Source organism: Tamandua tetradactyla, chromosome 15 (assembly GCF_023851605.1).
Source record: "Tamandua tetradactyla isolate mTamTet1 chromosome 15, mTamTet1.pri, whole genome shotgun sequence".
NCBI classification, from domain to species: Eukaryota; Metazoa; Chordata; class Mammalia; order Pilosa; family Myrmecophagidae; genus Tamandua; species Tamandua tetradactyla.
The window spans coordinates 603,090-620,565 of NC_135341.1; the positions used below are offsets into that span (position 1 = coordinate 603,090).

Sequence of the window (17,476 nt, forward strand, 5' to 3'; positions counted from 1 at the left end):
TGGATTTCTCTTCTAATCGAGCCTGGCTGCACAGTTTGTAACTGGTCTGATTTATGATCCCCTTCCAGATACAGAAGAGAAAGTGCATTCATGCTGTTGAACAAGATTCACCTGTAATAAGTGTTAGCAGAGATTGACCTCAATAGAGTCATTTCCCAAAGTTTGATACATGGCTTCTCATGCTTTCCCTTATTCCCATAGATACATTCCACTTTTGCATCAGGAAAGCACGCATGACTTTGCCATAGGGCATATGTAGCTGAAATATTAAGAATGTTGGCGGTACGCTTGGCAAGAAATACTTGGAGAATAGAGGTCAGCATCCTTCCTTTGAGGTGTGTGGTAGAATCTGCTTTCACAGGGTTTTTCTTAGCAGCTAATCAAGATGTTTTTTGCTCTCGTCTCCAGCCATTAGGGTACCAAGCATAAGTCAGGGTGAAAGAGATTTCTGATTTCTTTTGCATTGTGTTTGGGGGTAGAAGACAGTGCAGGACTCTGCCTTCCCTGCCCCTGGGGTTTCAGTCCAGGCAAGGGAGCTCTCTAGGGTCTTCCAAGCTCTGTTCCTCTCTTTTCACCCCACTTCTGGAACTGTCAAGTGACTTACCTGGGAAACTGTGGGAAGAGTTTGTAGCTGGACCTGCTTGCCTCGATTCATTCTCTTCTCTTCCTTGAGGCTTACCATGGGTTTCTTCTGTTTCTGCAGCCTTGTGAATTGCTAGTTCTTAAATCTGACCATTTCCAGGGTTCAGTTATAACACCTGGACTATCACAGGAATGTAAGTTTCTGAACCAAGTTTTCCAAAAAGGAAAGGGGTCATTTGGCCTCCACTTTCACCCTGTTGCTGTATTTCCGAACCCCTTCCAAATCAGGATGAAACATGACGTTGTGCATAGTAGGAGGCCATTAAGAGGCCCCAGTCTCTGGGGTATTATCTGGGAACATCAAGGAATCAAAAGGAGTAGTTGAGGGGGTGTAAAATGTCCATTTTGAAATGCATTCAATGCTTCCAGGGAGGGTGGATTTGTGTCTGGGTCTTTCAGTGTGTCGGGATGTTCGGCCTAAACAGGTGGAAGATTATTTTGAGTAGATCAGACAGGTTTGTGCAGTAAAAGTTTTGAGTCCTGTGGAAAAGTCTTTTACTGAAGATATCAGTTTACTGGGGCAGCAGTAACAAATTAGCGTGAACCCAGTGGTGTGAAATAATAGAAAGACATTATCTATTCTTCATTATCATTATCACCTGTGGAGATCAGAAGGGCCAAGGACAAAACATGCTCATGGCCTAGTCTATAGTCACATTATGATCCGCTTCCTTGGCTTATGGAAACATCAGTTCATTATTTGCCTGGGTCTTCATGTCACCTTTTCATCTTTGTGTCTATGTCCTCTTTTCTGTCTCCAATCTCCCTCTACTGAAAGGGGACATGCTACAGGATTTAAGTTCCATCGAAATCACCTAGCATGAGCTCATTATCACAAGAGGGTGAATATAATTCCATCTAATAGGACCCTTTTTCCAAGCATGTAACATTTACAGGTCCAGGGACTGGGATGTGGACACGTCTTTGAAGGGCCACCATTCGATCCATGTTGCTAGCGCATCGACCCTGGCTGATGACTATGTGTGTTTCCATGTGTTGACTTCCTGATGGGTCGAGTAAGTACTTCTATACTCCCTTGCAAATGGGCATCGCCTATTTGAGTTGCTTGGTAAAAATGCTCAAAGCACGACAGCCTTAGGAAGTCACTTGTTGAGCATACATATCTGTCTGTTTCTGTCTATCTCTCTATCCATTCAACCACCCATCCTCTTCTTATCTCTGTCATCTACCTACCGATGTACACGCAGTTCTCCATACTCAGTCTGCTTGCCCAGTTATCTGTCTGTCTATGTAACATGTTTTCCATCACCCAGCCAGCCAGCCAGCCAGCCAGCCATTTATACATCTCTCGTCTATTCACATATTCTACAAACAATGATACATGACAAGTCTCTTTCCTACACTATTGAATTTTATTCCACAAGCTGAGAAATTGACATGAAGAGACTTTTTATCCTGGGAAAGCACTGAAGACATGCAGACCCTTGTGGCCTGAGTCAGCTGTTTGTGACTACATAACCGATAAATACATGATGGGGCAGAGAATTCCATCCACATCTTCTCAGTCCTCCTCTGCCCCCATTCTCCCATTTGCAGATTCCACTCTTACTCCCTGGGGACAGCAGATGCCAGAATCCATCCTGTGGGCCCCACCTGTGCTTATTCCCAACATCTGCAATTCCCATCCTCTGGAAGCCTCTTCCCTCAGATGTCTGACTTGATTACCTCTTTATAGAATTTGCTCACTTCTCACCCTCCTAGTGAGGCTTACCCTGTCCACCCTTTCAGTGGAAACCCATGTTCCTCTCTCCACCAATCTCAGTTCCCATGCTGCAATCTCAAATAATCCCTTACTGCATCCAAGATAGTCAATGCATCTGAAATGGATGAGCAAATGAACTGCCTTCGGAATATTGCCTGGATCCTCAGAGACATCCCACAATATTTAAGGTCGTAATTACAGCTTCTCCCAAACTGCTTCTGTGCATTGACACGTGCAAGATGGCTAGATAGACCTGGTCTGGTTGCAGTTACCTTCTTCACTTCCTTGTTCTCTCACCCCTTCATCCTGTCAGCTAGTACAGACCAGGAGATTGTCAGCTCTTCTTTGCTTGGGTCATTGCCACGTTTCCCAGAAGTCTCTTTGTCTCTCTTCTGGGACCATTCATTCTTACCTCTCGCAGCCAAAAGGATATTTTCTAAGATCAATGTATGCTATTCTCACTTGTTTTTGCTTACTATCTTTACGTGAATTTACTTTCTTTCAGGAAAGGGACAAATATGGTAACGTTGGCCGTGATCTGCCACTGCCAAACCGTGCAGCTACATCTCCTGGCTTTGACGTCCCTTTTCAGTCACATGGGACCTCCTGAAAGTGTCCCACTTACTGATGATCTCTCTTCTTTACCTGCCTTTTAGCCTCCTTTTATTTGTCCTGGCAATAGACCTTCAATACCTGGCACCTTCCTCATCCTTCTTTGAGGCACAGTCCATGTTTCATCTCACCCTGTCATAGTAAGTCCTTCCTACTTTCTATTACTTTTGTATTTCCACCACCAGTGCTATATTTTGACTCTACTCACCTGTCTCCCCCATGACATTGTAGATTTCTCTGGGGCAAGAGGTGTCTATTAAGGCTCTCTCCCCATTCCTAGCACAGAGACGTAGTATCGAGGCCACCTTGAATAAAGAAAAATTTGTAAACAGCTGAAGGAAATGATTACATTTTTCTCTTGTACCATGTAAAGATGGTTCTCCTGGGTGGTGGGTTGCCTTAGAAAGATGTTATTTTCTTCAATTATGTTTATGAAAGAAACAGTAAGACCCCACGGTCAATCAGATCTGGATGCAGTTTTACATAGCCATAATATAGTATCTTGTGCTTTGATCTTTTAGTGGTGTAGACTAGAGGCAGACTGATTATTAACAAGAGATTTTTCTGACACTATAAGGAAGAGCGTTAACGTCTTGGGAACAGGTAAAAACCATCACTTAACAGGTTCAACAACTACAGAGTGCACCCGAGCTCTTGCTTCCTCTGTTCCTCCGGGCCCAGCATGTGATGCCAAGTCATCCATTCTGAGTGAGGGATGAATGTGCAAGGATATTAGTCTAATGCTAAGTTAAATAAGAAGTTACAAAAAAAGACATTTAAACAGTTTTAAAGACTGCAATTAGAAAGTGTGAATTCTTGATATGCACCAGGCACGATAGGCTCTACGGTGAGGTCAGAGGGGGTGGGGGATAAGCTCAGAGGAGAGAGAAAAGTGTGGGTCACCTCGTTTCTCCTTTTTCTGGGCCTTGCTTCCTCCTGCATTGCCATCCCTAATGCTCCAATGCCAGAGGCTACTAGAAGCTAGTAAAAGCAATCATAAAATATGGCTAACTCCCCATCCTCTTTGTTTGGCCAGAGATCTTTAGCTAGGTCTGTCACAACACATCACCACTCGTATCAGCCAGTCCTTCCTCCACAGTTGACATAAAGAACAAAGACACACGAGCGGAGGAAATTAGCAACAATGCATTTATATATAAATATGGAGAGGGAGCAGGTTGAGTTGAGCAGCACTAGGATGGGAGCTTCTTTGCAAACATGGAAAGGCCATTCCGAAAGGACCTCAGATACTCAATGTTCCCAAAGTGAGTTTTGCTTCTACCTTGCCAAGATGCTGTGTCTTGGGCTGAAAGAAATGTCTCCTTGAGACCTGGATAGGTGATGGGGGTTCACCAAGGCGAGGCTGCTTCCTCACTTGCCCATGCAAAGGGCAGTCGTTTCCACCAAAGCCAGCAGTGAAAGGTCCCCCTAGCACAGCTGTGCTGCTGTCTCCTCCCACCGACCCACCTGTAGTTTGGGCAGATGTCCCTGAGGTCCCTTGGTGGACAGAGGGAACAGAAGGTCCCCCTAGCACAGCTGTCCTGCTGTGTCTGCCCTCTGACCCACCTGTCTTTTGGCCAGGTGGGTCCCAAGACCCTTGATGGGCAGAGGGAACTCAAGCACCCCCATGCACAGCTGTGCTGCTGTGTCCTGCCAGCGAACCACCTGTGTTTTGGGCAGGTGGGCCTCGGGTCCCTAGATGGGCAGCGGGAACTGAAGGGCCTCCTAGCCCAGCAGTGCTGCCATCTCCTCCCACTGAACCACCTGAATTTCAGCCAAGTGGACTCCAGTTCCCTTGGTCTAAAGAGGGAACTAAAGGGTCCCCGTGCCCATGTTGTGTGCTCTCACCTCCCACTGCTCTTGCACTAGGCATACCCTGTATGGTTGCTGTCTGTGGAACAGAAGTGATGCTGCCTCTACCGCTTGGCCCTTCCCCAAAGTTCAGAGCTCCAGACATTGAACTGGGTGGTGGGGCGGGCACACTGACCCCATAACCTGTAATTCCCTTCATGGCTGCAGGTCCTGTAAAGACAAGTGGTCCTCTATCAGCCTTTGCACCCAGTGAGCTGCTATCACCAGTGCTGGGCATCCCTGTGGCAGTAGCAAAGCCAGGAGTCAGGTTTGTGTCATTGGTGGCAACACCTGTGTTGTTTCCATAGGCCCTCTTGGTGCCAGCAGGGATCCCAAAGCTGAAGCGTGGGGGTGTGAGTCCTGGAAACACTGGTTCTGTCATGCTGCCACTGGTGGCTGGGCAGCAGGAGACCTTATGCCTGCATCATGTGGTGGCACCGCCAAGTTTGCCAGAGAGTAAGTGGGGCCAAAGCTGGTGGCTCCCAGTTGCTGCCCAATGGAGACCCCAAACGTGGGCTGAGGAGTAGCTCCTGGTGCACCCCCCAGAACTAAACCCTGTGTCTGATGCTCCTTTTATCTCCCTTGTCAACATAAAGGCAGAATATATGGAATAAAAATGAGTAATAGAGGGAACAGATGTTAAAATCAATGTATTTTTGAATTCTAGTGATCAAAGAAAGGAGGGAAGCAAAAAGGATATGGTGTGTGTGCAGTTTTTCTCTCTTTCCTTTCCATCTCTCCTGAGTGGATGAAAATGTTCCAAGAAATGATCATGATAATGAATGTGCAGGTATGTCATGAAATCCTGAATTACTCATTGTATAACAGCAGAACGGAGTGAACAAAGAAGAAATGTTTCCTTTCCTTTGATGTCTTCTGGTACTTGAGAGAAGGAAATCAAAGAAAAAAATCACAGGGTAACCAGCCCTTGGGTCACAAAAATCTGTCGCAGTCAGTTGGTGGAGGATCCCTGTGAGGTGGAGCTGAGCAGGAGGCGCTGCCCATTGGTCAGCCACCCGGCCCACAGCGCATGATGGCAACTGCAAGTCAGGGAACCCCAGGAAGGCTCTGGTGCAGAAACTCACCTCCGGGCCCGGTTCTGACAGGCAGAGGCCAATCTCTGTGTTAGATGCTCCTCTAATCTACCTTGTCAACAGACAGCAGAACGTATGGAATAAAAATGAGTAATAGGGAAAAAATGTTAAAATCAATGTAGATTTGAATTCTAGTGATCAAGAAAGGAGGAAGGCCACATCTGAGCAACAAAAGAGACTCTCTTAGGGGTGACTCTTAGGCTTAATTTTAAGTAGGATTGACCTATCCCCTGTAAGGTTAAGTTTCATATGAACAAACCCCAATACTGGGGGCTCAGCCTATAGCTTTGATTGTCCACACTGCTTGTGAGAATATCAAAAATTCAACTTGGGGAAGTTGAGTTTTTGCCCATTCTCACCATTCCTGGGAGGGAGCTTTGCAAATACTTTCCCCTTCACTGATCAAATCACTCTGGGATTCATCAGGGCATCACCTGGACAAACCAACAAAATCTCATGTCCTATACAAAGTTCCACGTACTTAAAGTGTTCAATCAACTATCTACATAAGTTATATTAGGAGAGGCACTAGTCAAAAGTATAGATTTGTACCAAATAAACATTTTTTGCTTTAGTCTCACCCATTAGTTGAAATTTTAAAATATTAAGGGCCATCTATTTTCAGCACACTACAGTAATGACATTCTTTTGTTCTTCCTCATGCAAAAACATTTTTTAAATTTGTACATTTAGTCACTATCATTATACACTCTAGGCTATCCTAGATTATACCATCTCAATCTTTATCATCTATCTTTATTTATGATTTCATTTATGCCTCAGCCCTCCTCCCTCTATCATTCTCATATGCAGCTTCATTCAGTGTTTTAACATAATTGTATTACAGTTAGGTAATATTGTGCTATCCATTTCTGAGTTTTTATATTCAGTCCTGTTGCACAATCTGTATCCCTTCAGCTCCAATTACCCAATATCTTGCCCTATTTCTATCTGCTGATGGTCTCTGTTACCAAGGAAATATTCTAACTTTATTCACTAATATCAGTTTATATCAGTGAGACCATACAGTATTTGTCCTTTTGTTTCTGGCTAATCACACTCAGCTTGATATCCATAAGGTCCGTTCATGTTGTTACATACTTCATAACTTTATTCTGTCTTACAGCTGTATAATATTCCATCTTATGTAAATGTCAGTTTGTTTAGCCAACTGTCTGTTGATGGACATTTTGGCTGTTTCCATCTCTTGGTAATTGTTAATAATGCTGCTATAAACATTGGTGTGTAAATGTCCATTTGTGTCCATGGCCTCATGTCCTTTGAGTAGAGACAGCATATAGATGGGTCCTGTTTTTTAATCCATTCTGCCAGACTATGTCTTTTGATTGCAGAGTTTAATCCATTAACAGTCAGTGTTATTACTGCATGGGTAGTACTTTCTTCCACTATTTTGCCTTTTGGATTTTATATGTCTTATCTAATTTTCCTTCTTTTTACCTTTACTCATAGTCTTCATTTCTGCAGTCTTCTCCACACCTCTCTCTTCTTCCTTCGCATCTGTCTCTAGTGTTCCCTTTAGTATTTCTTGCAGAGCTGGTCTCTTGGTCACAAATTCTCTCAGTGATTTTTTGTCTGAAAATGTTTTAATTTCTCCCTCATTTTTGAAGGACAATTTTGCTGGATATAGAATTCTTAGTTGGCAGTTTTCCCCTTTAATAATTTAAATATATTATCCCACTGTCTTCTCACCTCCATGGTTTCTGCTGTTACATCTGTGCATAGTCTTATTGCACTTCCTTTTTATGTGATGGCTTGCTTTTCTCTTGCTCCTTTCAAGATCTTCTCTTTCTCTTTGACCTCTGACATTCTGATTATTAAATGTGTTGGAGTATGTCAATTTGGATCTATTCTCTTTGAGGTATGCTGCACTTCTTGGATCTGTAATTTTAAGTCTTTCATAAGAGTTGGGATCTTTTCAGTGATAATTTCCTCCATTAGTTTTTCTCCTCCTTTTCCCTTCTCTTCTCCTCCTGGGACACCCACAACACGTATATTCTTGTGCTTCATATTGTCTTTCAATTCCCTGAGTCCCTGCTCATTTTTTTTCTATAGTTTCTGTTTCCTGTTGGGTTTCAGATGTTCTGTCCTCCAGTTCAGAAATCTAAGGTTCTGTCTCTCGAAATCTACCATTGTAGGTTTCCATTGTTTTTTTCATCTCTTCTACTGTGTCTTTCATTCCCGTGAGTTCTGTGATTTGTTTTTTCAGACTTTCAGTTTCTTCTTTTTGTTCTTTCCTTGCCTTGTTTATATCCTCCCTCAATTCATTCATTTGGTTTTTGATGAGGTTTTCCATGTCTGTTTGTACATTCTGAATTAGTTGTTTTAGCTCCTGTATGTAATTTGAATTGTTGGTTTGTTCCTTTGACTGGGCCATATCTTCAGTTTTCCTAGTGTGATTTGTTATTTTTTGCTGGCATCTAGGCATTTAATTACCTTAATTAGTTTATTCTGGAGATTGCTTTCACTTCTTTTATCTAAAGTTTTCTTGCTGGATGAATTCATTGTCTATCTGTTCTTTGACATTCCATTCAGCTTTATCTGGACCTTTAGCTTAAGTTTTGTTTAACAAAGGAGAATTTTTCAGTTCTTGTTTTCTTGTTTCTAGCCCTGCTTGTGTGGTGCCTTTCCCCCCAACACACTTAGGAGGGTCTACTTAGATATTATAGACCCCAGCCAGATTTTCCCAGACCAAACTGTCCTCCTTTCTTTGATCACTAGCATTTATTACTACATTGATTTTAACATCTGTTCCCTCTATTACTCATTTTTATTCCATACTTTCTGCCTGTCTGTTGACAAGGTAGATGAGAGGAGCATCAGATATAGGGATTGACCCCTGCTTGTCAGAAGCCTGGGGCCGGTGGTGTGCTTCTGACACCAGAGCCTCCCTGGAGTTCCCTGACCCACAGTTGTCACCTCTGCCCTGTTGGCCGGGCTGCTGGGCATGGGTGGGCCTCCTGCTCAGCTGTACCTCCCAGGGCTCCTCCACTCACTGACCACAACAGATCTTTGTGACACAGTGACTTGGGGCCATGTGATTTTTTTCTTTGATTTCCTTCTTTCAAGTACCAGAAGACACAAAAGGAAATGACACATTCCCATTTTGCTCTTTCCATACTACTGTTATACAATGAGTAATTCAGGATTTCATCACATACCTGCACATTTGTCATCATGATCATTTATTGGAAAATTTTTGTCCTCTCAGAATGAGAGGTGGAAAGGAAACAGAGAACCCAGAATGGAGTTCTGGGTCAATATGGTAGCTTAACAACATGCACATTTTAGTTTGTCCTCCAGAACAACTACTAAATAACCAGAAACAGTACAGAACAGTTCCTGGAGTCACAATAGTAACCAGACACACAGCATACCCCAGTCTGGACCAGCTGGAGAGGCTGCAAGCACCCCCCAGAACCAAACCCTGTGTCCGATGCTCCTTTTATCTACCTTGTCAACAAACAGGCAGAACGTATGGAATATAAATGAGTAATAGAGGGAACAGATGCTAAAATCAATGTAGTTGGGAATGTTAGCGATCAAAGAAAAGAGTGACGCGAAAGGTCTACGGTATGTGCACAGTTTTTCTCTGTTTCCTTATTATCTCTCCTTCTGAGAGGATGAAAATTTTCCAAGAAACCATCATGATGACGAATGTGCAGGTATGTGATGCAATCTTGAATTACTCATTGTGTAACGGCAGAATGGAATGAGCAAAATAGGAATGATTTCTTTTCTTTGTTGTCTTCTGGTACTTGCTAGTAGGAAATCAAAGGAAAAAAACACAAGTACCCAAGGCCCTGCATCACAAAGGTCTGTCGCAGTCAGTGGGGGGAGAGGGCCTGGGAGGTGGAGTTGAGCAGGATGACCCACCCAATGTCTGGCTGACAGGGCGGTGGCAACAAATGCGGGTGTGGGAACCCGAGGGAAAATTGGATGCTGGAAGTGCAGCACTGGGCCTGGGGTATTGACAGACAGAGGCCAAACCATGGGTCTGATGCTCCTTTTATCTACTTTGTCAACAGACAAGCAGAACGTATAGAATAAAAATGAGAAATAAAGGTACAGATGTTAAAATCAATGTTGTTGTGTATGCTAGCAATCAAAGAAAGGAGGGAAGTGAAAGGGCTATGGTGTGCATGCAGTTTTTCTCTGTTTCCTTTCTATGTCTCCTTCGGAGAGGAAGAAAATATTCCAAGAAACGATCATGATGACGAATGTGCAGGTATGTGATGAAGTCCTGAATTACTCATTGTATAACAGCATAACGGAATTAGCAAAATAGGAATGTGTCATTTCCTTTTGCGTCTTATGGTACCTGAGAGAAGGAAATCAAAGAAAAAATCACAGGGCCACAAGTTACTGCATCACAAAGATCTGTTGCAGTCAGTAGATGGCTGAGCCCTGGGAGGTGGAGCTGAGCAGGAGGCCCCACCCATGCAAAGCTCCTGGCAAACAGGGCAGAGGCAGCAACTGCGGGTCAGGGAATCTGAGGGAGGCTCTGGTGCCGGAAGCACACAACAGGGCCCAGGCTTCTCACAGCAGAGGCCAAACCATGTGTCTGATGCTCATTTATCTACCTTGTCAACTGACCAGTAGAATGTATGGAACAAAAATGAGAAATCGAGGGAACAGATGTTAAAGTCAATGTAGTTCAGAATGCTAGTGATCAAAGAAAGGAGGGAGGTGAAAGGGCTATGGTGTGTGCACAGTTTTTCTCCATTTCCTTTCTATTTCTCTTTCTCAGAGGACAAAAAGGTCCCAAGAAACAGTCATGATGACGAATGTGCAGGTATGTGATGAAATCCTGAGTTACTCATTGCATAATGGGAAAACGGAATGAGCAAAATAGGAATGATTTCTTTTCTTTGTTGTCTTCTGGTACTTGCTAGTAGGAAATCAAAGGAAAAAAATCACAGGAACCCCAGCCCCTGCATCACAAAGGTCTGTCGCAGTCAGTGTGGGAGGACCCCTGGGAATTGGAGTTGAGCAGGAGGGCCCTCGCTCTGCCCAGTCACCTGTCCGACAGTGAGGTGGCAAAAACTGCAGTTCAGGGAACCCCAAGGAGTCTCTGGTGCAGGAAGCGCACCACCGGACCTGGGATTCTGACAGCAGAGGCCAATCCCTATATCTGAGGCTCCTCTTATCTACCTTGTCAACAGACAGGCAGAACATATGGAATAAAAATGAGAAATAGAGGGAACAGGTGTTAAACTCAATGTAGTTGGGAAGGCTAGTGATCAAAGAACAGAGGGAGGCGATAGGGCTATGATGTGTGCGCACTTTTTCTCCATTTCCTGTCTATCTATCTTTTTGAGAGGATGAAAACGTCCCAAGAAAGGGTCATGATGACGAATGTGCAGGGATGTGAGGAAATCCTGAATTTCTCATTGTATAATGGCAGAACGGAATGAGCAAAGTAGGAATGTTTCTTTCCTTTGATGTTTTCTGGTACTTGAGAGAAGGAAATCAAAGAAAAAAATCACAGGGACCCAAGCCCCTGCTCACAAAGGTCTGTCGTAGTCAGTGCGAGGAGGAGCCCTGAGAGGTGGAGCTGAGCAGGATGCCCCGCCCACTGCCCAGCCACCCAGCCTACATTGCGGTGGCAGAAACTGCATGTCAGGCAGCACCAGGGAGGCTCTGGTGCCGGAAGCGCACCACCAGACCAGGGCACCTGACAGGCAGAGGCCAATCACTGTTCTTGATGCTCTTTTATCTACCTTGTCAACAAACAGGCAGAACGTATGGAATAAAAATGAGAAATAGAGGGAACAGCTGTTAAAGTCAATGTATTTGGGAATGCTAGCGATCAAAGAAAGGGGAGAGGCAAAAAGGCTATTATGTTTGTGCAGTTTTTCTCCATTTCATTTCTATCTCTCCTTCAGAGGATGAAAATGTCCCAAGAAACGGTCATGATGACGAATATGCAGGTATGTGATGCAGTCCTGAATTACTCATTGTATAACAGAAGAACGGATGAGCAAAATAGGAATGTTTCCTTTCCTTCGGTGTCTTCTCTTACTTGAGAGAAGGAAATCAAAGAAAAAAATCACAGGGACCCCAGCCCCTGCATGACAAAGGTCTGTCGCAGTCAGTGGGAGGAGGAGCCCTGAGAGGTGGAGCTGAGTAGGAGGCCCCGCCCAATGCCCAGCCGCAAGGGCGACAGTGTGGTGGCGGCAACTGCGAGTCAGCCAGCACCAGGGAGGCTCTGGTGCCGGAAGCGCAACACCGGGCCCAGGCTTCAGACGGGCAGAGGCCAATCGCTGTGTCTGATGCTCCTTTTGTCTACCTTGTCAACAGACAGACAGAACGTGTGGAACAAAAATGAGAAATAGGGAGAAATGATGTTAAAGTCAATGTAGGTGGGAATAGTAGTGACCAAAGAAAGGAGGGATTAGAAAGGGCTATGGTGTGTGTGCAGTTTTTCTCCATTTCCATTCAATCTCTCCTTCTCAGAGGATGAAAACGTCTGAAGAAATGGTCATGATGACAAATGTGCAGGTACGTGATGAAATCCTGAATTTCTCATTGTATAACGGCAGAACGGCATGAGCAAAGCAGGAATGTTTCCTTTCCTTTGGTGTCTTCTGGTACTTGAGAGAAAGAAATCAAAGAAAAAAATCACAGGGACCCCAGCCCCTGCATCACAAATGTCTTGTCACAGTCAGTGGGGGGATGTGCCCTGGGAGGTGGAGCTGTGCAAGAGGCCCCGCCCATGGCGAAGCAGCCTGGCTGACAGGGCTTTGGTGGCAACTGCAGGTCAGGAAGCCTCAGGGAGGCTCTGGTGAAGGAAGCGCTCCACCGGGCCCAAGCTTCTGACAGACAGAGGCCAATCCCTGTGTCTGATGCTCCTTTTATCTAACTTGCCAACAGACAGGCAGAACTTATGGAATAAAAATGAGAAGTAGAGGGAACACATGTTTAAATCAATGTACTTGGGAATGCTAGCGATCAAAGAAAGGAGGGATTAGAAAGGGCTATGGTGTGTGTGCAGTTTTTCTCCATTTCCTTTCTATCTCTCCTTCTGAGAGGATGAAAGTGTCCTAAGTAACGATCACGATGACGAATGTGCAGGTATGTGATGAAATCCTGAATTACTCATTGTATAACGCAGAACAGAGTGAGCAAAGTAGGAATGTTTCCTTTCCTTTGGTGTCTTCTGGTACTTGAGAGAAGGAAATCAAAGAAAAAATCACAGGGACACCAGCCCCTGCATCACAAAGGTCAGTCTCAGTCAGTGGGGGGAGGAGCCCTGGGGGGGTACTGAGCAGGAAGCCCCGCCCACTGCCCAGCCGCCGTCCGACAGGGCAGTGGCGGCAAATGCGGGCCATGGGACCCCAGGGAGGCTCTGGTGCCAGAAGCACACCACCGGGCCTGGACTTCTTACATGCAGAGGCCAATCCCTGTGTCTGAGCTCCTTTTATCTACCTTGTCAAAAGACAGGCAGAAGCTATGGAATAAAAATGGGAAATAGAGGAAACAGATGTTAAAATCAATGTAGATAGGAATTCAGGCCATCAAAGAAAAGAAGGATGTGAAAGGGCTATGATGTGTGCACACTTTTTCTCGGTTTCCTTTATATCTCTCCTCATCAGAGGACGAAAATGTCCCAAGAAACGATCATAATGACGAATGTGCATGTATGTGAAGAAATCCTGAATTACTCAGTGTACAACGGAGAATGAAATGAGCAAACTAGGAATGTTTCCTTTCCTTTGGTATCTTCTGGTAGGTGAGAGAAGGAAATCAAGGAAGAAAATCACAGGGACACCAGCCCCTGCATCACAAAGGTCTGCCATAGTCAGTGGTTGTAAGAGCAGTGGGAGGTGCAGCTGAGCAGGAGTCCCTGCCACTGCCCAGCCACCCGCGCAACAGGGCGGTGCAGACAAATGCGGGTCAGGGAACCCCAGGTAGGTTCTGGTGCCAGAAGTGCAGCACTGGGCCCGGGATTCTGACATGCAGTGACCAATTCCTGTGTCTGATGCTCCTTTTATCTACCTTGTCAACAGACAGGCAGAACGTATGGAATAAAAATGAGAAATAGAGGGAACAAGTGTTAAAATCAATGTACTTGGGAATGCTAGCATTTAAAGATCGGAGGGAGGTGAAAGGGCTATGGTGTATGCACAGTTTTTCTCCATTTCCTTTCTATCTCTCCTTCTGAGAGGACGAAAATGTCCCAAGAAATGATCATGATGACCAATTTGCAGGTATGTGAAGAAATCCTGAATTACTCATTGTATAACGGCAGAATGGAATGAGCAAAGTAGGAATGTTTAATTTCCTTTGGTGTCTTATGGTACTTAAGAGAGGAAATCAAAGAAAAAATTCACAGGGACACCAGCCCCTGCATCAAAAAGGTCTGCCTCAGTCAGTGGGGGTAGGAGCCCTGGGAGAAGCCCTGGGAGGTCCCCCCCACTGCCCAGCCGCTTTCCCGACAGGGCAGTGGCAGCAAATGCCGGTGAGGGAACGACAGGGAGGCTCTGGTGCTGGAAACGCACCACCGGACCGGGGCTTCTGACAGGCAGAGGCCAATCCCTGTGTCTGATGCTCCTTTTATGTACCTTGTCAACAGACAGGCAGAACGTATGGAATAAAAATGAGAAATAGTGGGAAGAGTTGTTAAAATCACTGTAGTTGGGAATGCTAGCGATCAAGGAAAGGAGGGAGGTGAAAGGTTATGGTGTGTAGGCAGTTTTTCTCCGTTTTCTTTCTATCTCTCCTAATGAGAGGATGAAAGTATCCCAAGAAACGATCATGATGATGAACGTCCAGGTATATGATGAAATCCTGAATTACTCATTGTATAACGGCAGAACGGAATGAGCAAAGTAGGAATATTTTCTTTCCTTTGGTGTCTTCTGGTACTTGACAGAAGGAAATCAAAGAAAAAAATCACAGGGACTCCAGCCCCTGTGTTACAAAGTTATGTCACAGTCAGTGGGGGAAGAGCCTTGGGAGGTGGAGCTGAGCAAGAGGCCCCACCAACTGCCTAGTCTCCCGCTCTTCAGGGAGGTGGCAGCATCTGTTGGTCAGGAAACCACAGGGATGCTCTGGTGCGGGAAGCGTATCAGCGGCCCCGGCTTCTGACATTCAGAGGCCTTTCCCTGTGTCTGCTGCTCCTTTTATCTACCTTTTCAACAGACAGGCAGAATATACGGAATAAAAATAAGAAATAGGGGAACAGATGTTAAAACCAATGTAGTTGGGAATGTTAGTGATCAAAGGAAGGAGGGAGGCGAATGGGCTATGGTGTGTGTGCAGTTTTCTCCATTTCCTTTATATCTCTTCTTCTCAGAGGACGAAAATGTCCCAAGAAACGATCATGATGACGAATGTGCAGGTATGTGAAGAAATCCTGAATTACTCATTGTATAACGGCAGAATGGAATGAGCAAAGTAGGAATGTTTCCTTTCCTTTGATGTCTTCTGATACGTGAGAGAAGGGAATCAAAGAAAAAAATCACAGTGGCCCAAGCCCCCACCTCACAAAGACCTGTCGCAGTCAGTGGGGGTAGGAGTTCTGGGAGGTGGAGTTGAGCAGGATGACCGGCCATTGCCCAGCCGCCCGGCCAACAGGACAGTGGCCGCAACTGAAGGTCAGGGAACCCCAGGGAGGTTCTGGTGCCAGAAGCGACCCCCGGGCCTGGGCTTCTGACCGGCAGAGGCCAATCCCTGCGTCTGATTCTACTTTTATCTTCCTTGTCCCCCGATAGGCAGAACGTATGGAATAAAAATTAGAAATAGGGAGAACAGATGTTAAAATCAATGTAGTTTGGAATGCTAGCGATCAAAGAAAGGAGGGAGGTGAAAGGGCTAGGATATGTGCCCAATTTATCTCCGTTTCATCTCTATCACTCTTTCTCAGAGGATGAAAATGTCCGAAGAAATGATCATGATGACCAATTTGCGGTTATGTGAAGAAGTCCTGAATTACTCATTGTAAAACAGCAGAATGGAATGAGTAAAGTAGGAATGTTTCCTTTCCTTTGTTGTCTTCTGGTACTTGAGAGAAGGAAATCAAAGAAAACATCACAGGGACCCCAGCCAGTGCCTCACAAAGGTTGTTGCAATCAGTGTGGGGATGAGCCCTGGGAGGTGGAACTGAGTAGGAGGCCCCGCACACTTCCCATCCTCCTGGCCGAGAGAGCGGTGGCAGCAATTGTGGGTCAGGGAACACCAGAGAGTCTCTGGAACCGGTAGCGCACCACTGGGCCCAGGCATCTGACAGGCACTTTCAAATACCTGTGTCTGATGCTCCTTTTATCTACCTTGTCAACAGACAGAAAGAACGAATGGAATAAAAATGAGAAATAGTGGGAAGAGTTGTTAAAATCAATGTAGTTGAGAATGCTAACGATCAAAGATAGGAGGGAGGAGAAAGGGCTATGGTGTGTATGCAGTTTTTCTCCATTTACTTTCAATATCTCCTTCACAGAGGGTGAAAATGTCCCAAGAATCGATCATGATGACAAATGTACACGCATGTGATGAAATTCTGAATTACTTATTGTATAATGGCAGAACGGAATGAGCAAAGTAGGAATGTTTCCTTTCCTTTGGTGTCTTCAGGTAATTGAGAGAAGGAAATCAAAGAAAAAAATTACAGGGACACCAGCCCCTGCATCAAAAAGGTCTGTCTCAGTCAGTGGGGGTAGGAACCCTAGGAGGTGGAGCTGAGCAGGTGGCCCCGCCCACTGTTCAACATCCCTTCTGACAGTGCAGGGGTGGCAACTGTGAGTCAGAGAACCCCAGGGAAGCAATCGTGCCGGAAGCGCATCACCGGGCACGGGAATCTGACAAACAGATCTGACAAGCCGAATGTCTGGCCTCCTTTTAGCTACCTTCTCAGCAGACAGGTAGGACGTATGGAATAGAAATGAGGAAGAGTGGGAAAAGATGATAAAATCAATATAGTTGGGAAGACTGACATTCAAATAAAGGAGGGAGGCGTAAGGGCAACGATATGTGCGCACTTTTTCCCTGTTTCCTTTCTATTTCTACTTCTGGGAAGATGGAAATGTCCCAAGAAATGATCACGATGATGAATGTGCAAGGATATGATGGAATTCTGAAGTCCTCACTGTGTAATGGTAGAACGGAATGATCAGGATAGGAACGTTTCCTTTTCTTTGGTGTCTTCTGGTGCTTGACAACAGTAAGTAAAACGTGAAAACGAAAGAAAAAACCACAGGTACCACAGCCCCTGCATCACAAATGTGTGTCGCCGTCAGTGGGTGGAGGACCCCGGGGAGGTGGAGCTGATGAGGAGGCCCAGCCCACAGCACAGCGGCCCGGCCGACAGGGCGGTGGCGACACCTGCGGGTCAGAGAAACCCAGACGGTTCCCTGGCGCCGGAGCCCTCCATAGGGCTCGGGCTCCTAACAGACCCTAGGGACTGACAGTGGCCAGTCCCTGTGTCTGATGCTCCTTTTAGCTACCTTGTCAGCAGACCAGGAGGATGTATGGAATAGAAATGAGGAAGAGAAGACCAGATGTTAAAATCAATTTAGTTGGGAATGCTCGCGATCAA

At 45.3% G+C, this 17,476-nt stretch overlaps 1 protein-coding gene across 2 annotated transcripts; it reads left to right on the forward strand.

The window, feature by feature from the left end:
- The first annotated feature begins 1,496 nt into the window (after positions 1-1,496).
- On the forward strand, positions 1,497-17,209 carry LOC143657831 (uncharacterized). 2 transcript variants are annotated; one of them, XM_077130350.1, is made up of 8 exons: positions 1,497-1,658; positions 10,124-10,168; positions 10,691-10,735; positions 11,829-11,873; positions 12,400-12,444; positions 15,242-15,286; positions 15,812-15,912; positions 16,382-17,209. In XM_077130350.1, exons 1-7 carry the CDS (start codon positions 1,650-1,652, stop codon positions 15,887-15,889), a joined length of 312 nt encoding a protein of 103 aa, XP_076986465.1. In that variant the 5' UTR covers positions 1,497-1,649; the 3' UTR covers positions 15,890-15,912; positions 16,382-17,209. The 2 variants fall into 2 exon arrangements, with proteins under 2 accessions (XP_076986465.1, XP_076986463.1); XM_077130348.1 differs by lacking the exon at positions 1,497-1,658 and having other exon boundaries at positions 10,095-10,168.
- Positions 17,210-17,476: the final 267 nt, after the last annotated feature.